This window comes from Tarenaya hassleriana, unplaced genomic scaffold (genome assembly GCF_000463585.1).
Source record: "Tarenaya hassleriana unplaced genomic scaffold, ASM46358v1 Cleome96, whole genome shotgun sequence".
In the NCBI taxonomy this organism is placed as follows: Eukaryota; Viridiplantae; Streptophyta; class Magnoliopsida; order Brassicales; family Cleomaceae; genus Tarenaya; species Tarenaya hassleriana.
This window is the reverse complement of record NW_010972002.1, coordinates 367500-389729: the sequence shown is the minus strand read 5'-3', so window position 1 is coordinate 389729 and position 22230 is coordinate 367500. Positions and strand designations below refer to the sequence as shown.

The 22230-nt window shown below is 36.0% G+C and overlaps 4 protein-coding genes and 1 pseudogene across 6 annotated transcripts in view; 3 read left to right on the top strand and 2 right to left on the bottom strand.

Moving 5' to 3' along the window:
• LOC104804817 (dihydroxy-acid dehydratase, chloroplastic-like) overlaps positions 1-1583 on the top strand; it is a 4731-nt gene extending 3148 nt beyond the window's left edge. The window contains exons 10-15 of the mRNA XM_010529182.1: positions 1-25; positions 156-226; positions 310-411; positions 597-677; positions 1021-1179; positions 1300-1583. Coding sequence (XP_010527484.1) covers positions 1-25; positions 156-226; positions 310-411; positions 597-677; positions 1021-1179; positions 1300-1350 — 489 coding nt within the window. The 3' untranslated portion in view covers positions 1351-1583. The remainder of the gene's footprint in view (positions 26-155; positions 227-309; positions 412-596; positions 678-1020; positions 1180-1299) is intronic.
• Positions 1584-1809: 226 nt separating this feature from the next.
• LOC104804816 lies at positions 1810-6588 on the bottom strand (annotated as a pseudogene).
• Positions 6589-6940: 352 nt separating this feature from the next.
• On the bottom strand, positions 6941-12562 carry LOC104804814. 2 transcript variants are annotated; one of them, XM_010529181.2, is made up of 13 exons: positions 12500-12562; positions 11147-11210; positions 10870-11056; positions 10659-10748; positions 9625-9720; positions 9450-9525; positions 9225-9323; positions 9024-9097; positions 8813-8920; positions 8576-8713; positions 7835-7937; positions 7488-7702; positions 6941-7331 (listed from the first exon to the last, which is right to left on the bottom strand). In XM_010529181.2, the coding sequence occupies exons 3-13, from the start codon at positions 10921-10923 to the stop codon at positions 7263-7265; spliced, it is 1122 nt and encodes a 373-aa protein (XP_010527483.1). In that variant the 5' UTR covers positions 10924-11056; positions 11147-11210; positions 12500-12562; the 3' UTR covers positions 6941-7262. The 2 variants fall into 2 exon arrangements, with proteins under 2 accessions (XP_010527483.1, XP_010527482.1); XM_010529180.2 differs by having other exon boundaries at positions 10870-11210.
• A 3121-nt stretch (positions 12563-15683) lies between these two features.
• LOC104804813 (transcription factor FAMA-like) lies at positions 15684-18286 on the top strand. 2 transcript variants are annotated; one of them, XM_010529179.1, is made up of 5 exons: positions 15684-15839; positions 15953-16102; positions 16300-16926; positions 17030-17473; positions 18138-18286. In XM_010529179.1, the coding sequence occupies exons 2-5, from the start codon at positions 16085-16087 to the stop codon at positions 18225-18227; spliced, it is 1179 nt and encodes a 392-aa protein (XP_010527481.1). In that variant the 5' UTR covers positions 15684-15839; positions 15953-16084; the 3' UTR covers positions 18228-18286. The 2 variants fall into 2 exon arrangements, with proteins under 2 accessions (XP_010527481.1, XP_010527480.1); XM_010529178.1 differs by having other exon boundaries at positions 15684-15843.
• Positions 18287-20493: 2207 nt separating this feature from the next.
• LOC104804812 (probable pectinesterase 29) overlaps positions 20494-22230 on the top strand; it is a 2288-nt gene continuing 551 nt past the window's right edge. Inside the window, exons 1-4 of the mRNA XM_010529177.2 lie at positions 20494-20845; positions 20961-21120; positions 21232-21447; positions 21585-21832. Of these exons, the coding sequence (XP_010527479.1) occupies positions 20577-20845; positions 20961-21120; positions 21232-21447; positions 21585-21832 (893 nt within the window). The 5' untranslated portion in view covers positions 20494-20576. The remainder of the gene's footprint in view (positions 20846-20960; positions 21121-21231; positions 21448-21584; positions 21833-22230) is intronic.

Here is a 22230-nt window from a genome sequence, read left to right as displayed (position 1 = left end):
GGGAAAGAGGGACTGTATTTCTCTGGTAATTATGTGCACATTTCTGTCTCCATTACATGTTTGTGAAAGGGTCGAATCTTGTCAACCGGGTTTGTCTTAACTGAAGGATGGAACCAGTTTTGTTTTACATCGAAAACATCAAACTGTTGTTTTAGGTCCGGCACTTGTCTTCGAAGGAGAGGAATCTATGATTGCTGCTATTACTGAAGACCCTATGAGCTTTAAGGTACTCACTCGTGTTATTTTGACATTATCGTCATCTGGAGAGTCATTTCTTTTTAGATATGCTCAGTTTATGTCTTCTTTCAGGGTAAAGTGGTTGTAATAAGGGGAGAGGGACCTAAAGGAGGTCCAGGCATGCCTGAGATGTTGACACCAACAAGTGCAATAATGGGTGCCGGTCTCGGGAAGGTATGATACTAAGACCAAGTTCATGAGTCTGTTACTTTGCCCGATCATTTCTTGCATTCCAAGTAAAATCAACTTCTTTGAATCATTTTTCTTTCGAACAAGTGGGTAGTGACAATGCAGGCTCATTGTAGTAGCAATCAATTGTTTGCTCGGCTTATTCCGCATTTGAATTGATACTTCTGTAGGAGGTTGCTCTTCTGACTGACGGTAGGTTCTCAGGAGGATCACACGGCTTTGTCGTTGGCCACATTTGCCCTGAAGCACAGGTCTCTCTCTCTCTTCCACATTTGCCCGTATTATATGTCTTTGAAAAGATTGATTTCCCTCTTTTGCCACATGCATAACATACCTCATCTGCGTATGATACATGCAACTGGGTTAGTCATCATATTTTAACTGAGCAAGGCAACTCGGCCATGGAGAATAGGTGCAGTAATGGTTTAAGAATAGAACTTTGTCACTATGAAGCGCATTAATACCAATGGCTAAATAGCATATCTCGAGGATCTATTTTCCAAATATCACCGGCTTTTTAAGCCCATGATTTTGGATTTGGAAAGAAGACTAGAAGCTTATTTGTTTTTTTTTTCTGTGCATATATATCTACAGGAGGGTGGTCCGATCGGTCTGATACAGAATGGAGACATCATCACCATTGACATAGGAAAGAGGAGAATAGACACACAGGTCTCGAAGGAGGAAATGAACGATCGTAGAAAGAAGTGGACACCTCCCCAGTATAAGGTTAACCGTGGAGTCCTATACAAGGTACCAAAACAGCTCTCAGCTAAAAAAACACGGCTAAGCTTATGTTTTCGTCTGTAATCTGATGATTCTACTCAAGAACTAACTCGTTTGTTGTTGTTGATGATGATGATACTTAAACAGTACATTAAGAACGTGAAATCAGCTTCAGAGGGATGTGTGACCGATGAGTGAAGTGAAGATGTTGAAGTGAAACGTGGAATTTCTGTGTAGGGCATGCATCTTCTTCTTCTTCAGCATCTCTGCAACCCTCGTTCGATTTCTTGCCTAATTTCAGTTTATGTAACCAAAACTGGAATCTGACTCTTTACAAGCACCTCTTTTTCCTTTTCTTTCACGCTGTCACATTTCTCACTCATGTTGTCTGATCACAACAAGAATCCCTCCTTCTGCTCTTTTACTAATTACAGACGAAGAAGAGTGTTGGGACATAATTAACAGAACAATGAAAAGAAAAGAATCTCGTGCATGAACAATCTCTTTGTTGCTGAGAAAGTCACGAGGGAAAACAGGTAAGAACTATTTCATGATGTCAGTGTTGTATTACCAGGCCACGTTCCCGTTCTTGTTTCATGATTTTGTGATTCTACAATCTGGTTAAAATATGAATTTGTTTAGTGGGATGAAGGACTCTGAACACTGGACAGGATCCAGTTTCGAATCAAATGCATTCAGACCATCTTCGTTATTATTACAATGTAAGGGGTTAAGCTAGCTATATATTATACGCTATTTTATCTGGTTGTATGTATACAAAGTGATATATAAACAAATTTCACAAAAACGCATCCCTAACGATTCTAGCCAACACACGTGAGGTTAGCCGGGTCAGGACATCGGGCAACACTTTGGTCGAGATTCCAGGCAATGCAGGAAGCAGTTCCCTAACAACCTGAGAAACATCTACTACCTGTTTTTTTCATAGGCAATGTCGGAATCAGTACAGAGATAATCTCGGTAACGAATACATAAAAAAGACAGGGCGAGAAGGCGTGTCTCGTGGGCCTGACCTGATCGGGATTGTTCGATACGGAGTTTCTCGCGGTAAGGAACTCGACTACTTTCTGGACGTTGTTCAGAATGGCTCTGTCTTCTTCCGTCACAGATGGCAGAAACGCTGCAGGCTTAAAGGGTCCGAGCATCGGTACCATGCTGAAAACGGGTGTCGGGTTTCTTACGCCGAGGACGCCATAACTTGCACCAGTTGTTCCCTCGTGACTGCATCAATACCTTTGACTATCTGTTTCGGGTAATCGGAACAAATAATCAGAACCAAAGATGCATTATCACAACATAAAATCATAGCAGGGCATTGTTCTGAACACGTTCTGTCGTGGCCTCGAAAAATTCAGTGTACCAGGATCCTTGATACCCATACTCGTCCGAGTAATCAGGTATCCGAACTACATGTATCTGAAAACATTTTCGGATATTACAAATACCCAACCCCGAAAATTATCTATTTATAACAAAAAAATGCATAATACAAGTTATAGAGAAGTGTATTAATCCGTTACCCAGAAGGTAACAGGTTATACTGAAAATTAACAGGGATGTATAATTCCTTGACAAATGTACACAGATATCCGTGGATATCTGTCACCAGCTTTCAGTTAATCGTAACCGTACCCGTTGGACAGGTAATAAAGAAACTCGCCCCGTACCCGTGAAAAGTCGAGTACTCGAAAATCGGATATCCATGGTACCTATCACCGGTTTTTAATTGGACGGATAATAAAAAACTATCTTACACGTTAAATGCCAGATACTTGCGGATACCCAATTTTCGGGTATTTGCCCCTACATGCAAGTTCAAGAACATGTATGCACAGGCAAGTTGCTTATATAGGTAAAGCGTCAATCTTGGTGCGTGTATAGATTACTATCAATGTGACTCTCTTGTTCAATCTCTCATTGGCTCTGCATTTGTTGTCAGTATCAGTTCCTTGATTCTAAAGGTAGTTAGGTTCGATCAGTAGTACCTCGTCTAATAGAAACTCGCGGAAGAAGTTCCCTTTATCAGATAGCAGAAAAGACAAGGCGGCTCTTGTCTGAACTGGTTGAGATGCACTGCCCGAAAACACAGGAACTACACTGGATGTCTGACTTTGCAGAACAGCAAGCTCGGCCATGTCTCCATTCAGATCTTCCCCTCCTCCGCTTTTAGCAGCCATTATGAAACTCTCGAAGGCTTGCATCACGTCAATGAATCTTTCAGCATCGAAAACACCTGATTTCCCGTAGATCATGTAGCGTAAAGCCTCCCTCAGCCGAGGTGATTCATCTGTGAGTAGCCGCTGAATCAACACAGACAATCCGCTAGATCAATGGTTCACTTCCTCGAATATGAAAGAAGTTGTTTTTGTAGATATTACCTGTGCGATATAAGGATAGGCCTCATCCACGATTGCGAATTCAGAATTCCCGACAAGAGCTATCCCTTAAAAAACGCCGATTGCTCTGATTATAAGAGCGAAATAAGGCGGAATTCTGAAAGGATAGTCGAAAGTTATCTGAGCTAAATCTGCCGCCAATTCCTGAAAGTTGATATTTTTCGCTCCACCGCCTTCGAGCGCCTGGTCGAAAACCTTGGCCAAGACAGGTAATATCGGAGCTAGATTGACCCCTTCAGGGATGAATCCAAGCTTAACGAAATCCTTCACTATGGCATCGTAATCTTGATGAATCAGGTGAGCAATAGCTTCGATCATTCCATACTTCTGATCGTCGGTCAATTTGGTGACGAGACCTGTCATCGATAGATCACCGTCAGTTATGGAACGAAAAGCAAAGAACGTATCCAAGCTCTTCTTTATGGAGAAAAAACGTTAATACTCGAAGTTAGAATCGTTACCAAAGTCAAGAATGGCAAGCTTTCCATCAGGAGTCCGGATCAGATTTCCGGGATGAGGGTCAGCATGGAAAAATCCAGTATCAAGCAACTGAAACACGAAACGTTTACAAGGATTATAGCCTGAAGATCATCGTGGCAATTTGCTAATCCGATATGAAGATGAAAAGAGGAAACAGAAATGACCAAAATCAAATTCATTATAGTAACTAGATTACTCAAATCTTTTATCAGCCATATTGTATTTACCATATAGATTTCTGCAGGAAAAAGCTTATTGTAAACTGGGCCATATTCGTCATGCAACTCTAGAGTAATATGCAGGAAGAGTTCGGTTGAGCAAAAATACCTGCTTTAGGTAACAAATGACGCCGACTTTCACAAGTTCACCGACGTCACTCTCGGTACTTTGCGATAGTTTTTCCCCATCAATCCATTGTGTCGTAAGAACTTTCCTCGAAGTATACTTCTCATAGGTTTTAGGCACAACAACCTGAAACACATTTTATGTTTCGATATTTTTATATTTTAAGACTGATCTGTATGCTGGGCATTTCTGGCATACATAGACACACATACAAAATTTTCAAATGAGAAGTTATGGTCCATACTTCCGGAGAAATAGGCCTAAGTTCCTTATGATGAATAAGTCAACAGTCACAGTCTCGAGAACGAAAGGCCTCTGTACTTTCACAGACACTCGGTCTCCATTTTCCTTCAACCGGCCCTTGTAAACTTGCCCAAGAGATGCTGAAACATCAAATCAATAATAAGGAAGATGGCATCACGTCCATTTACAGTAGATCCTAGCTACAACAAGTTGAAATAACAAGATGGCCATACAAATGGGATAGTTCGTATTTACCAGCAGCAATTGGGGAAGGAGAGAGCTCGGAATAGATGTTCTGCCATGGCTGCCCAAGCTCCTCCTCGATAAGATCCATTGCTACATCATCCGGGAAAGAAGGGACCTTCACAGAAATCAGACTGAATAAGAAGAAGGCACACATATCTTAACCATATAAATGGTGTTATGACCCTGAATGAAACAAACAACAAAAGGTAGATAGAGTGTACCTTATCACAAAGCTTTTGTAACTCTGTCATGGCAGAGGGTGACAGTATATCTGGTCGAATACTCAAAGCTTGCCCGAGTTTAATGTAGGCCGGACCCAAAGAGGTTACAATTTCCCTCAATTCAATTGCCCTCACAACCTCATTCTAAAACAGAAACAGAAAAAATAAAAAGGAGTTTGAACAGCTTTGCTACATTCATCACCCACAGAAGCAAAGTTTTGCATGAGAACGCCATGAGCAAATACAATTTTCAACAATCCAACCAGAAAAGACTAGCAGGTAACCACTTGCCAGATTTTTTTTCCCAGCTCAAGAACAATACAGCATCTTTGAAAACATGGCAGAGGGAGCTAAAAGAAACTATTTTGATCACAACAAAGTTCGAAAGTTTTCACCTTTAAGACTTACAAGCTTGGGAGGAAGAAGAAAACGAAAGCAAGGATATGCATTCCCTCTATTCTTAACTTAAGGACTATACAAAGATCACCCAAATCTTAAATCCTGAACTATCTCTGCTACTGCAGCGTCTACTCCAGTAAAAAAGTACCCGAAAGCAGAATATTACCTCTTTGACTTTGTTGTTTCCCCCCCCCCCCCGCAACTGAAAGCAATTGGACAATACGCGTAGCTACAGCTCGCGGTCGTTTACCCCAATACGCAGATATGCTCGCTGGATCATACACCAATGGTAGAAACTCACTGCTTTCATCAGTCTGCAGAATCCGCCATAGAAGCAGAGGGTGGACAGATCAGAACATGTCGCATAAGACACAAGAAGAACACAACAAGACAATGAAGAAAGGTTGCTTGGGGAGTCTTCGGTTATACCTCGACAAGTCTTAGCTGAATATTATCGTCTGCAAAGACCGAATCCTTCAGATTTTGGCCACGAAGTCCTCTCATCAATACACCCAACTGTTCATCTTCTTCCATTTGAGCCCTTACTCTCTGAATCCCTTTTGATACATCGTTAATCCTCTGCGACATCGCAAAAACCAAACTCAGAGCTACGAAATCGCTTCCCCCACAAAAAAAGGAATGAAATTGAAACAAACCCAGAGCAAAAATCAACGGATTCGGAGGGATTACAGTAGAACCACCGTTGACTCCGACTGGACCAGAAGACGACAGAGAAGACCCATTGGGCTTGGACGGTGCCGTACGGCTAGGTTTCGGATCGGTGGCGATGGCTAGAACCCTCACGGCGAGTCTACGGCGAGGAATTCCGGCGACGGAGGAAGACCGGTTCGTGGAGAGCGTAGCCTACATAGATTCCAGAACCGCCCCGGTTCGTGGAGAGCGTAGAACGGAGAGGCTCGGCCCCACAGTAGACGAGCCGCGGCGCAGCTGCGTCCATGGGCTGCACACCTCTTCTCTCACAACAAGCTCAATCGGAGAGAGAGAGAGAGGTGTAGCTGGTTGAAGCAAAACGTCGAAGAAGCGGTGGTTTTAGTGGGGGTAGAGAGAGGTGATTGATTGTCGTCGAAGGGAACGGCCACCGAATGGGGCACGTGGCGTAACGTCGTGCATGGGACATGTATGTGTGTATATATGTATGCATGTATGGCTGGTTGGTCAGTCCATTTCTTTTTATTGCGGTTCAAATCCTTCCGCTTCACGTTTGTAATTACATCCATATTTTGTACGACGACCACGAGTTACAACCATTGCACCCACGGTCTAAAATTGCCGCGATATTTTATTGATCATATAATTATTTTAATATGAAACTTTCCGACCAAAATCAGATGGAAAACGAGTTTTGTTTTTGGATTTCCTGTCCTAATGAAAAAAAGGGTATGTTTTATCCATTTGGATATGCAAACCAAAAACCAATTACAAAGACAATAGCTGTCTCTTTTGCATTCTAATTCCATGCAAAAATGAAGAACATAATCCATATCGTATGGATCCAAAAATATCCGATTTTCGGATCGAATTTTTTATGTTACGGAGAAAGAATACAAATACAAGAGAGAGCTCAAAGTTTTGTTGACAAAACTCATCCTTCTCTGTTACCACTGAAATGAGGAACAACCTTCATTTCATACACCAAAAAAAACACAAGCACCATTCATCGACAGTACTCCGAGAGTCCACTCGTAAACCTCGGCCCCGAGAGAGATCCGTCAAGGTTTTCAAAGGTCGTTCGTCGTTTTTAGTCGAGCTTTACGTTTGCATACAGAAGGGTGTCTCTTGTCAGAGGCATGTTCACCATGAAATATATCTGCAACAGCAAGAAGAAGAAGAAGAAGAAGAAGGAGGTCAAGTTTATGAACCGTCGTTCGTCGTAATTTCCAAATCTACAGTTCTGTTATTGAAGAAAATCGGATGGAGACAGGCATGGATGTATAGCATAAGTGTGAATATGTGTGATCTTTACCCCTAGGAGAGTCGCGACGAGAAGGATAATTCCAGTCAACCAAGCGAGTGTTCTTCTAACGATAAGGATTTCTGCGTGACGGGTTGTCGAATTTGAAGCTCCATTTTCCTCAGCCAACCATCGTGGGGATTCACGGTAACTATGCACCACATTTAGCAGCTTCTCCGATTCTTCATGTGTTCTCCCATCAAACACGACCAACCCAACAATTTTACCTGGCAAAAGTCTATACTATCTCAGCTTCAAGGAAGAGAAAACTGCTAATATCAATATTTATTTGCATTCCAAGACTCGCCTTTGAAGAACAAATTTTTACAACAACAACAAAAAAGGTAAAGCCAATTCACCTTGATGGGATTTTTGCAACAAGTTGAAGATTCTTGACAGTGTAGCGAGTAAGATCTCCATCCCTTGTTTTGCCTTACCTTCTCCAGACTCTTCTCTCAAATCCTATAGTTTTCAAAAGGAAGATATGGTATAAAAACACCTCCTCGAGAGGATTTTGACAGCGATAAAGAAGATAAACGAAATAGCAAGAACTATTTGAACCCCATCTCCAGATCAGAAAAAGAAAACTACTGAAGATAACCGGGCAAGATCAGACTTTCTCGATGCAAATCAATAGAAATAAAGCCTGCAAACTAAGATCGTTTAACCATGCTTTATCACACAAATATTTTAAAACAATAGTCATCAAGAGATGAATTCTGCAAGACATGGCCACCGCTCTGGAAATCCTTTAGAGACCAAAGAGGAGAAATATACACTACACGGAAGTATCAGACTTGATTCAACCTCAAAAGTTTCCAGTGACCCGGAATGTCGTCATAATTTACCTTCCAAACTTTTCCGTTACTACCCTAGATTAGATAAGTACCTTATAAACAGATATGAGAGAAATGGCCAAAAAGAACACATAATCAACACACGACTAGCAGAACAAAGGTAACACGATTACATGGCAGTTAAAGGAGAAGACGTTTCGTTTTTCAAGCATTGGACTTGCACATTATAATTCAGAAGTGAGGGATAAGAGAGGCAAAACACAAAGGAAACAAGCAGAATAAATTAAAAATAAATATCCTTACGTTAATGCCGCTTAAACGGCCAACCATAAGTTCAGCTGGTGTCTCAATACCAGCTAACAAATCCTCATGGAGGCTAATTGCCTGTCGAATATTCTGGGACAAAACCAAAAGGTTCATCGCAAATCTTCTTTCCCCATTCTGCCCAAGGAGGAAAATGCCATAAGCCATCTTTAGAACCAAAGGCACAAAGCTACGACAAAATTGAAGTTATACAATTGAATGGAATCAAGATATCACCTTTGCCAGATGGAACTCCACAGAATCGCCATTACTCAGTGGGATACTCACAACCCCAGCCAATGGTCTCGTGGAGTCAGCAACATATGATCCACCTATCCAAGATACCTACATAGATTCCAGAACCGCCCCAAGTAATTAGTAGTTGCTCAATAGCGAGCAAGATGAATCTTAGTTTCTGAAGTTAGATTGATAAGGATTGTTAACTAACAAGGTCACTGATGTCTTTGTCAGTCATGCCAGAAAAGGGCTCATCCAAAGACACCACAGCCACTTCACTTTCATCTGCAGAATTCTCAAAATGAAAGGATAATTCAGTGAACAAAAAATTGAGAGCAAAACTTGAGTCAGAGAGAGAAGTGAATAAAATCATGTTTTTATGACAATTCTACTGTTCAAGAGATCTGGACACCTGGAAGTTCGATGTCAGCCTTGAAGGAATCAGAAACAATATTGCTCTTAAAAGCATTGCCCAACAAAGACCGACTAGAATATGCCCTGACGAGCGCATCTGCATGAAAAAGAATAAGCTGCTAAAATATTTACTGGTTGGAAGGAAAAAGGAAATAGCAGAAAAGAAAACTTTAGTTGCAGTATAAAAGAAAACATATAAATTAATATGACATCGTGCACTAACCATCAGCTCCAGCAACTTCTAGCATGAATACAGTGCGAGGAATCTCAAATGGATTAGGTTTCAGAATACTGTTCAACTGTAATAGAGTGCATGGCCAAATGATAAAAGTCAGCGATTTTTGCATGACGAGAAAAGGGAAGCTAAGACAAAATTCTCTCAAAACACTTGAAAGAACCTTGGAGGAGCCATCAGCTGTCAGAGTTGCCAGAGGTGCAAAACCGAGCAAGACTGTCACAGCTGCGGATACTACGGTAGAGGACATGGGAGGTGTCTGTGGTATTTTCAATTTTCAAAGCAAGAGCAGATGTGGTAAAAGTAAAACAAAGAACTACAAGTGATTGCATTGTAGAAACAACAGGCAAAGGAAGTAGAAACAAAGTGGTAGAAAAGGGCAAAGCTGAGTACTCGGTACTCTCCATTACAAACCACCGAACATGGCCAATAACCCGAGAAACCAATAATGGTTTCTCAATTAGTAGATACCAATTAAAACATGAAAACTGTTGAAAATTCTGGAAAGAAGGCATCCTCTCGTCCCGTTAAAAAATTCACTGACCTATTTTTGAAGTCAAACATATATCTTACATACACAGAATAAACTGAAATGCCACACACAAAGGGAAAATGTAATGTTAAACTGGTGTGTGAAGAGTTAAAAGTGAAAAGATATCAACTCATGATCTGGGAAGCAATGCATGCAAATATCATAAGATTTATAACTATCAAACAACCTGATCGAAAAGCTTCCCATCCAAGTTGGTTTGCAACATAAATTCACATTACACCATGCTCTAAGACCACATCGCATTAACCTTACAAAACTCTGAAACCAATCTTAGACTATATCTCATTCTCAGACAGCTTATGGATAACTCTATACCAACCAACAACATGAGATCAAATAAGTTCATTGGTTTTTCAATGGTGGATCCGATATTAGAAAAACAAAAACTCGAGCACTAAACCTTAGCTAGCTTGATGGGTTCCCGATTATTCACATAGCCTACAAAATTCGATCTTTTTGTTATTGTCCATGTAAAATCGTGTCCCAAACTACATAATTGAACTAATCAGCACTTGAACGGGAGAAACCAATTCTCAAAAACAAAAGTGGGAATCATACACCAGATATTGCAAGAAAATATCCATCCCGAGAGCTTCCATATCGTTCTGCGACTAAATTCGACGGAAAACCCCGTATTTTTTTACCTCGTGCTCGTGGACATCAACAGATGATCGCTCACGTATATATTGATTCTTCTGGCCATCGATGAAGAAAACAGAACCACCGGCTTCACCCTGTCATAAAACCGACAAATTGACCAAATACATTCATCAGATCCACAAGGCATACATTCGTGCACGAAATTTCGGGTGGGGGGGGATAACCGAAAACAAAGTTTAGATCAACGAAACAAACCCTAGATATCGGGGCAAGAAGAAGAGACACGACGAATATGTAGAAAGCTCGCATCTTCAGAACGAGAGAGAGAGAGAGATCTGTGATGTCGAGCAATGGAGGACAGGAACACAGGTTTCTGGGTCGAAATGGCGGACGGCGCCGTGAAGACGAGAACGACGCCGTTTCGCGAATTCTTCTCTCTTTTCTATTTTTGCCCCAATTGATTATACAAATTATAAACTAGGCATAAAACTTTCGATAATTAGCAATTCGGATCTATATGTTTTGTGCTTACAATATGATACACAATTTCACAGATGCATGGCCTTGGCCTCCATCGAACTTGTTGAAGGCCTACACTGCGATAAGTTTGCCATTAAGGATTATTAAATTGAACCATAAAAATTAACAAATCAACTGTAAGCATGTAGAAAGTTCATAATGTCGTCATCCAAAAAAAAAATACATACTTAAAACGTAACAAGTTATAACCCTAATGTCATCACCTAGAAATATATATATATATATTAGAATAACCCTAATGTTAAAATTTGGCATTTTGGTTTAGAAATATCTACTTCATTTATTTATCATGGTTTTATATTAGAATAATTCAAACATGTATATGTATATATATATATATGTGTGTGTGTGTTATGTATATGCATATGTATATATATGGATCTCCTCGTGTCTATAGTGATAGCTATATGTTATTCTCCAATAACATACACCACTATCTCATTTGCAATACAAAATTTTCTAAAAATCGGATTAGATAACTATGTATTTTATGTATATAGTGTCTCTACTATGTGTGATTTCATGCAATTTCCGAAAAGAAAATCGAATGGTCGTCTTGCCAATTCCTTTTATTCTTTTAGAATTTCCTAAAACATCATATTCTAAAACAATTTATGAAATTAACGATACATCTATTAAAAATTATTGAATCTAACAAAAAAAATTATGTTACAGATATAATGATTGCATTTATATTTAATTTTTTATAAAAAAATCTATCTACACATTAAAAATCGTATGTAAAACATTTGCAAACTGGGCAGAAATTTCTATAATTTATTTTAAATATTAGATTGCCCTTTTTTTATAAACCTAAAACGATTTTGCTTTGGATTCGATTGATTGATACACCATATCAAAACGTGGCAGTACTAGAAAGACGTATTTACAACATTTTTTTACAACATTACACACATATATAAATATATATATATATATATATATATATAACTATTTGCCAAAATTATCTAATTATTCAATAATTTTAGATGTAATATGACATTTCATCTTGCAATTACAAAAAGAACCCAAATATTGTTAGGAAAAATGTAACTATTTTAAAAATTAAAATATGTATATAGATTGTAAATCGCAATAGAAATGTGTTCATCCAAACATGATGAATGCAGAGTTACACCACTTCTAAAATTGTGCTCATCAAAACTCTCTTAATCACTTAAACATATGTGATATATTCCAAAAAATCAGTCTCGACACTAAAAGGATATATTGAATTCATAATAATATAATCAGACGAGATATACATACCAAAATATTATATGTATTTTCAAATTTACAATTCGAACAATTTGAAAAGAATATCATATATTAAAATATAGTATACCTGGATATCAATAACATCAAAATGCTTCTTGAATTCTCATGAAATTTTGGACTCACCTAGAATATGTGTATATATATATAGAACCATAGTTTATCGGGAAGAAAAATATTGCGAGTATAAATAGGGATTTGATTTCTCTATTCACGATAAGAACAACTCATTGGTCTCACTTTATAATATTTTTTATTTACATCCAAATTTCTAATGTAAAGTTTGCAAAAGCGGACAAAAGAGGACAATCATGTACAAAAGAAATCTTATTTCCGAGATTTAACTTTTTTCTATTTTGTATAAAACATAATTATAAAGAGTGTGAGACTTTTAAAGCTTTGTAAGAAAAAAGATTCTAAATGTTTCTCCAAATAATTGCGTGCATCAAAACAATGATAGCGAGAAAGTAAACAATTGCAATTATTTTTATTTCATGATAAAATGCTTGAAAAGAAAACTTTGGTTTTCAAAAAAGTTCAATGATATTAATGCATGGCGGACGATATTGAAAAACTTAGGTCTAACACACTTGAAGTTGTGAAAGTTTAGATGATATATTAAGAAACCTATACCAGGGGTTTTGGTGATTATTAGAGTTTCATGCAATGAAATTTATTTGGAATGGATATAAAGACAATAACAAAAAATAAATAAATGATACAAAAATTTGTGTGAAAATTCAAATAGGGAAGAAAACTATAGGAAGAGAGAGGATATTTACTATGTAGAATGATATATAATTACATTCTAATGTTTTTTTTTTGTGTGTTTTTCGTATGTATTTCCAATAAAAACAACCACACACATATAAGATGGAGATATATAGAAATATACTTAATACAAAATTTGCAAACACAATGGTAGATGCAAAATTCTGACGTTTTTAAAATACACCTAATAATAATATATCTACAATTAAAATTTAGTATGATAATTAATTGTTATAAATATAAAAAAATTAAATTAATAATAAATTAAAGTATACTGTTGAGATATAGTAGAGATGAATTTTTCTCTTATATATCAATACCTATTTTTTCCCCCAAAATTATCATATTAAAAAACACATTATATTCTTAGAAATCTACAATATGATTGATTTTGTAATTTATTTGGAATTTTTTCATATTCCATATCAATCAGTATTATTCAACCTCAAACTGTATTAAACATGTCCATCCATTAACAAATTTAGAAACTGAAATTTTAATATATATATATATATATATATATAACCAGTGGCTATATCTTTAGATGTGTGGGCATAAAAAATGAAAAAAACAGATCAGATATATATATATATATTATAAATGTTTCTAAAAATTTTATCACTAATGTGAGTGAAATAGAAAAAAAAATTGTAGATACCACGCACTAGGGCCACACATCTTTTCATCATGTGGCAATGAACCTATCATACTATCGGATTTTTTTTTTCTTTCCTTCTGATTTAGCCATTTATTTTCTAAATAATTTTAATATTACTCTGTCTCTGAAATCCTTGCATCTGAAATAGAATTTTTTAAACCCATATATTCCATATTGAACATATATAAATATACAAACAAATAAATAAATAAGTACATGTCATACAGAATTTATCATCAAGACCAGATTTTTTTATTAAATTTTTTTAATTCGTATTAAAGTGAATATTATGATATTTTAGAAAGTTTTAGAAACCTGAAAAACTACAACCCTTCATTGAATTACTATAATTAAAATACGGTATGTGATTTCTGAAAATTTTAAAATGGTTACTGCCGAAACTTTCAAAATATGTTTATATATAGTTATCTTTTTTAAGAGAATAAAAAAAGATAGGTCTATTTTTATTCTTTTTCTCAAAGTATCTTTTCGTATTAATTTAACCTAAACAATATGTATGTATTTCCTTTTACCAAAAAAAAAAGGTGTAGTTAACACGTGAACATGCAATAAAATTAAAGGAGTTTGTATTTGAAAATTCCAAAGAAAATAAAATGCATGCATGTTTGGAGCTCGTATGGTAAGATTACCGTGACATGATCAAAAACGAATCTCGACTTTATAATGTTTCTTCTTCTTTTTATTTTTAAAATGTATATATACATTTTTAGCATTAATTATGTGAAAACATGTAAGTTTGAAAATAAGTCCAAGGACTTTTACTCCGTAAATGCAAATTAACGAATTATTTATGTCAATTTAATTAACGTTGGTTGCCCGATGGGATTTGGACTACAATTAGACTTCTTTTCAATCTATATATATTCATTGTTGTTAAAAAATAACGGTGGCTTATAAATTATCGTTTTGAACCATATGGAACTTTTATTTATTCCAAAAACCCACCTTTGTGTGAATTAGAAATTTAACCATTTTAGTTTATAAATAATGTTAAAAAATTGTATCTGCTCCCTGGTCTTGTATAAATAAATGTATACGCAGAGACACGTAAAACAATAAGGGATGGATGACGTGCGTGTGTTTTTTTTCAAAAGATCAAAGGATGAGAAGGGAAGCGTATAGAGATTTGATGAAGTTCACGAAAAAGCAGAAGACGAGCGGTTCGGCTTGTGAACTCAAACCCATTTAATTAAACTGTCGACGAGAGAGAGAGAGAGAGAGAGAGAGAGAGAGAGAGAGAGAGAGAGAGGTGGTACACATGTGGTTCACGTTACTCCTTGGTGGCTCCTCCTTAGTAGAGAAAAAAATGAAAAAATAAATAAATTCAAGATCATGTATATACTCAGTATATAGTTTTTTTTTTGTAAATATACTTAGTATATAATTGATTTCTTTAATGAAGAAAAAGAGAAGACATACTCCAAAAGTAAACGAAAGAGCAAATTATTTGTTAAATTTAATAATTAATGTCATGTCCTGTGCAAAAGTTGGTTTAGAGATAGTAAAGATTATCCACTAATTAAGTATATGATATACCAACAATTTTTTTTAATAAAATATATTTACCGATTTGCATGTACTTTTAATAGAATCGATTCCTTCTATATTGTGGGGTTACATGTTGTTTAATCATTTAATATTATTTACTCGGTGTATCTCCGAAGCATGTAATGTAAAATTTGAAACCCTCCCCATGTAGCATTTACATACACATACACATATATGTGCGTGTCTTTCTCTCTCTCTCTCTCTCTCTACATGTTTCTGTATATATAAGCATATGTATACACCAAATGTTGTATATATATCAGACATCTGGTACCTTATCTTGATCATGTCTATCCCAATTTCAAATTTCTCTTCCTTTGTATTCCAACCTTTTATTGTCTGCATCTCTCGCCATAACCGCGTTATAATAATTATAAACCTCAATATCCAAGGAGTTTGATTCTTTTTTCTCGTAGGTAACCAAACAAATTTTGATTTTTGTATTTATTTATATGGATATTTCTGTATGTTTCCCATGCAGATTATTAAAGCCCTAACTATGAAACTTTTGGTCGTTGCTGCCAGATGAAGAAGCCAATCGGAGAATCTGATTAGGGTTTTGTCATCTCTCAAAGAAACTAACCCTTTTAGGGTTTTTTTAATCGATTAAAGTCATATTTATCGCTCCATTTACATCCACAAACGCGCATATAGGCGATGGACAAAGACTATCCGGTACGTAGGTTTTCCCATATATCGTATGTTGTCAACCATTTCACCTCATTCACTGGCACTTTCTTTCATGTACGTGTATAAAAATGTATCTATCTATCTATATCTATATATATATATATATATATATATATATCTCTTCATGTTTCATCGTCTTTGATTGTTATATGTGAATGTCATATTTATGGTTTTCCTTTCAGGCATCGAATTATTTAGGTGAATCCTCGGGTTGTAACGACGAAAACAACGTCGGCATGATAGATTACATGCTCAATAATTCACATCAACACCAGCAGCCACAGACGCAACACCAATTGTCTCCCGGAGTTGGTTCTTCTCCCACTTTCGATAAACTAAGCTTCGCCGAGGTGATGCAGTTTGCGGATTTTGGTCCCAAACTGGCATTGAACCACTCGAGAATCCAAGATGATCATCAACAAACCGGGATGGACCCGGTTTATTTCCTCAAATTCCCGGTTTTGAACGACAAAACCGAGGATCACCATCATCATCATCAAGGCCAGCCTCTCATGGCTCAAGGAGAGGATGGGTATGACAAGGAAGATCAAGAAGCTAGGGTTTCAGACAGCAACAACAACAACAACAACTCAGTGCAACTTCGGTTCCTTGGAGAAGATACAGACAACAAGAATGCTTCGGCCAACGAGGTGAAGAGCAAGAGGAAGAGGCCGAGGACGATCAAGACCAGCGAAGAAGTGGAGAGCCAAAGAATGACTCACATCGCTGTTGAGAGGAACCGCAGGAAGCAGATGAACGAACACCTTCGTGTCCTCCGGTCCCTCATGCCCGGATCCTACGTCCAAAGGGTATATAATTTTGATTATATATTACATATATACTCGTGCATGTGTATGTATCTGTCTGTTTTCGCGCATATATATAGCAATAAACACATGCATATATGTGTAGGGGGATCAAGCGTCGATCATAGGAGGAGCGATAGAGTTCGTGAGGGAGTTAGAGCAACTCCTTCAATGTCTGGAGTCGCAGAAGCGAAGGAGAATCCTTGGAGAAGCCTCTCAGAGGCAAATAGGTGAAATGACCTCGTCTTCTTCTCCGGCCACGGTGGCGGCGGCGGCGGCACAGCAACAGCCGGCGATGATCTTCGCCGGAAACGTGAGCGAGCTGGAAAGCGGCGGAGGGCTGAGGGAGGAGACGGCGGAGAACAAGTCGTGTTTGGCTGACGTGGAGGTGAAGCTGCTAGGGTTTGATGCGATGATAAAGATACTGTCCAGAAGAAGGCCTGGCCAACTGATCAAGACCATTGCTGCTTTGGAGGATCTTCATCTCTGCATTCTTCACACCAACATCACCACCATCGAACAAACCGTCCTCTATTCCTTCAACGTCAAGGCAAGTATTCTAATCATGTGTGTATGTATGTATGTATGTATGTATGTATGTATGTATGTATGTATGTATGTATGTATGTATGTATGTATGTATGTATGTATGTATGTATGTATGTATGCAGCAAGAGATCTATACACGTGTATATTTATAAAAAAAACTTGATCTTGGTGTCACCCTAGAGGAACATATATAATCACTGTATCTGAATACACACAAAATGATACACATATACTATATATATATATAGTTTGAACATTTTTTTAATATAGATTTTGAATGATATTGGTTTTTATTTTGGGTTTTTGGTTTTAGTTTTGGTATTTAGTTTTTAATTTTTTATCTTTGGCTTTTAGATTTCATAAGTGTATAAATCTATAAAAAAATGTGGTTTTTGGTTTTTAGTTGATTTTTTCATAAAGTAGATTTTCGGGTTTTGACGAAAACCAAATTAAAAGAAACTTGATTGTCGATTTTTTCACTTTTTGAAATTCAAAAACTCTAAAAACTCTTTCCATTCAATATGATCATATACTACATACACACATATATATATATATATATATATATATATATATTTATACACCGAACATTCTTTTGTTTTTGTTGGGTCATTTGTAATGTGAGTTAAAAAAAAAAGTAAAATGTTTGGTCGGAAATGATGCAGATCACAAGCGAGACAAGGTTCACAGCAGAAGAAATAGCAACCTCTATCCAGCAAATATTCAGTTTCATTCATGCAAACACTGCCATGTAATCATTTTAATTTGTAATATTCTGTCCAATATATACCTTATCCCTAAGTTTCGAAACTTTGATCCCATGTCCTTTATAATTTAACTTTAGTTTCTTATTTCCATTTTCCTGTCTTATTTTAAGACCAGACAAATATATATATTATTAATATTTGGATTCTATAAAATGAGAAAACAGCATTACTTTGGTTTTGTTTTTAAATTTTATAATCTATTAAAATATATAAAACGCCAATATTACCATTCTCCCGAAATTCAGATATTAAAATATATGATATGTAAATTTTTTTCATTTCTATAAATGTAAACTTTGAGATATTATAATATGATCATACATAAAATGAATTAAGTGATTTTCATTTTTTCGTAAAAATTCTGAAAATTGTCATTTTTAATTTCGAGAAAGTTCATGGGCTTACGAAATATCAAAATATGTGAATCTTTTCTCTACAACGTGAGGATTTTTTTTCTATGCCAAAATGTAATTTTTCGAACATATATTAAAAATATATGAATATTAATTGGTTCAAAATTTTGGAGGATATCATTTTGTTGCTCCTTGCAAAGTGTCTAGGCTTTTGGCCCATTGGAAAAAATAGACGGGCCTAAACATCGGCCCCTTTTATTCATAGATAGATATATATATTCGACAAAAATTTGATAATTCTTTTAGAAATATCCAAATTACGTACCACTCTTTTAAAAATAATGACTAATAATTTGCTAGAGAAATTATTATAATTTTACCTTTTTCTAGGTTGTCTTAGGGTTTAAACTCAAGAATATTTTTGCCCATTAACGTATATTACTAGATTAAGTCGTTTTAAAAAATTAATGATACTTCTGATAATTTATCTTTAAAAAATAGCATATTATAATTTTTTATATATAGATATATGCACATATATATTTGTTTCTTATTAGACATAGCAAATCCTTGGTGAACAAAAATAATCAATTAGGGATTAACGAAGAAAAAAAAATACGAATTATGATTTTTTCACCGTAAATCACCATTTCCTTTGACGAGATTAAGCATAGAAAATCCTTGACGAACACAAATCATCAATTAGAGATCAAAGAAAAAACATACAAAATGTGATTTTTTTTTTAAAAATAATCTCCGTTTTTTATGGGAAAATCTTGTTTTTCTTTCTTGGGTCAATGAGAAACTTTCTGCTTGAATTTGCAATTTGAATTATTTACATGGCATAACATGTCATGTATGTTTAAACTTAAGTTTAATAAATTAGAAAAAGCAAAATCATAATATGGAACAAAAAAGGAAAAGTATCCAAAAATATTATATTTTTCCAATATAGTTCTAAAAAACCATCCATTCATTAAAAAATATTAAATTTCACAAAAAGAATTATCGTAAAAAGATTTTTTACCTTTATGTTAAGATTCCATTTTGATATTCAGGATTTGTATGTACAAATGAAGAATATTTTTGTCTCTATATATATACTAAAAAGGAAAGATAGGTTTGATCATTTTGAAAATTTAGTAATGTATAATTTTGAGAATTTAATTAACTCCTTGTTTTAAAAATCAAAATCATGGGAATCATATACATAATATATAGTATTGTTTTAAATTCCAAATCATATTCGTGTAATTAAATAAATTAAAGGAAAAAAAATATAACAAATATAGAAAGCGAGATACAGAGCATTTGTGGATCCTGGATTTGGCAGATTCACTCGTAGAGATTAGCATTATTATTTTTTAATGTATTGACATTTTTTTTATCATCCAATATTATTTTTCTCCCAACATATTATTGTTTCCTATTTCCACATTTCATTCAGATCTTTTATATATACTAATATGATACATATGTTATGCATGTAATTCAAAGATTCCTACGATTCATATAATTATTGTATTTTACAAACTATACAAAAGTAAATTACCGGTTTGCTCTCGATTAACCCAAAGTCGTGTCCACTAATTTTCAGCCCCCACAACGTTACAGTTACCATAATTAATAATATACACAAACTAAATTAAATCGAATATAAATCACACACACACACACATATATATAACTTATGAAAATCGCAACTTCCTCTTTTGGCTTCCGATCTCTGCCCAAAAATGAAGATTTTCCCAAAACATGAAATCAGGAAAGAAAGCCAGAGTTTCCAGTTTCAGAGATTCGCCTTTAATCACACCATTAAACACCAAATCAAAAGTGATTAAGCACTTAATCACAAATCTCTTCATTTAAATCTTGTATTGTTGAGTCACCAATTGCTTTCTTTTTCTCCATTCTTGTTTGTCCATATACTTCTTCTTCTTCTTTTTTACATTCCTCATTGTCTGCTTCCAGGAGCTTCTGTACAATGACAGCATCAATGGCGACAGCCTCGAAAACGACAACGTTTCGCATCTTCGCCGCCGCTGCTGCTGTCATCGTTGTTCTTTGTTCTTGCTTCGTTGAATCTGAAGCTAAGTACTCGACGAACAAGAGAAGGTACGGTGTGTATCATTACCGGGTTATTGTGGATCCATCCGGACATGGGAATTTCACGACGATACAAAAAGCCATCGATTCTGTCCCTCTGAACAATAATCATTGGTTCTTCATCGACGTCAAAGCAGGAATCTACAGGTAAAGCGACAAAACAATTGGAACCTGTGTTTGAGTTCGTGGGTTTGTGTTTGCTGTTCTGAAATTTCTCTGTGTTGTTTGCTTTCCGGGAAAATCATGGTGCGTGTACGTAAAGAGAGAAAATCAAGATCCCATATGAGAAACCCTTCATAGTTCTCATCGGCGCCGGAAAAAGATTGACGAGAGTTGAATGGGACGATCACTTCTCGCTCGCTCAGAGCCCCACTTTCTCTTCTCTCGCCGACAACACCGTCGTCAAAAGCATGACCTTCGCCGTAAGAAATCTCCATCGAAACAGTTTATCCACACACACAAAAAACATATCTTTACACCGCTTTCGATTCAATCTAACCGTTTTCTTTTATGGGTTTGTCTTAAAAATCAAGAACACGTATAACAGACCGCATAAAGGGAAGAACAAGAACCCTAGGGTTCCGGCGGTTGCAGCGATGATCGGCGGCGACAAGTCGGCGTTTTACGCAGTTGGCTTCGACGGTCTTCAGGACACGCTATGGGACAGTGAAGGCCGACATTATTTCCACCGTTGCACCATCCAAGGAGCCGTGGATTTCATCTTTGGCAATGGTCAATCCATTTACCAGGTCTTTTCACAAAACCCTTAGTTTTTTTTAACCCTTCATTAATTTGAAAACCAACCCATTAGTGGATTTCTACTTATAAATGATTGCACACACACATACATGCAAACCTATATATATGTATATGGTGGTGAATGTAGGATTGTGTGGTTCAAGTGCTGGGAGGGGAGTTAGAGCCAGGGCTGACGGGATACATAACGGCGCAAGGAAGAACGAACCCTAACGACGGGAACGGATTCGTGTTCAAGGACAGTCTGGTCTTTGGAACGGGCATGGCTTTCTTGGGCAGACCTTGGCGAGGTTACTCTCGAGTCGTCTTCTTTCGGACCAACCTCACCGACGTTGTCGTCCCCGAGGGTTGGGATGCTTGGAACTTTGTCGGCCGCGAGTAAGTCTATTATTATTATTTCTCTAACATGAATCAATCATCCCATATATATATATATTATAGGTATTACAATAGTATTATCATATATATACTCTTATATTATTAGAGATATATACATGTAGAAAAAATCGCATATTAATATATGGAGTTGTAAAAATAGATAAATATAGTATCTTTAAAATATCTATTTCTTTATATTAAATGTAAACTTTTAAATAATTCTAAACCCTTTAAAATCTTTTAAAAAAATTAGTATTTAATTTATTGTGGTTTATATATAGGACGCTTTTTGAAGTTTAGAATTTAATTTTATATTGATTTAAAAAGTTTTTATTTAATATAGAAATTAGAAATAATTTAATTTTTTGGAAATTTTAAAATTAAAATATTTATTTGGG

Coding starts and splice junctions, on each gene's coding strand:
- LOC104804814 (XM_010529180.2), bottom strand. CDS start 10,923: ATGCGAGCTTTCTACATATTCGTCGTGTCTCTTCTTCTTGCCCCGATA. Junction 9,098..9,224: donor GGCTGACATCGAACTTCCAG/GTGTCCAGATCT, acceptor AGAATTCTGCAG/ATGAAAGTGAAGTGGCTGTG. Junction 7,332..7,487: donor TCGTCGCGACTCTCCTAGGG/GTAAAGATCACA, acceptor TTGCTGTTGCAG/ATATATTTCATGGTGAACAT.
- LOC104804813 (XM_010529179.1), top strand. Junction 16,927..17,029: donor CCGGATCCTACGTCCAAAGG/GTATATAATTTT, acceptor ATATATGTGTAG/GGGGATCAAGCGTCGATCAT. Junction 17,474..18,137: donor TCTATTCCTTCAACGTCAAG/GCAAGTATTCTA, acceptor GAAATGATGCAG/ATCACAAGCGAGACAAGGTT.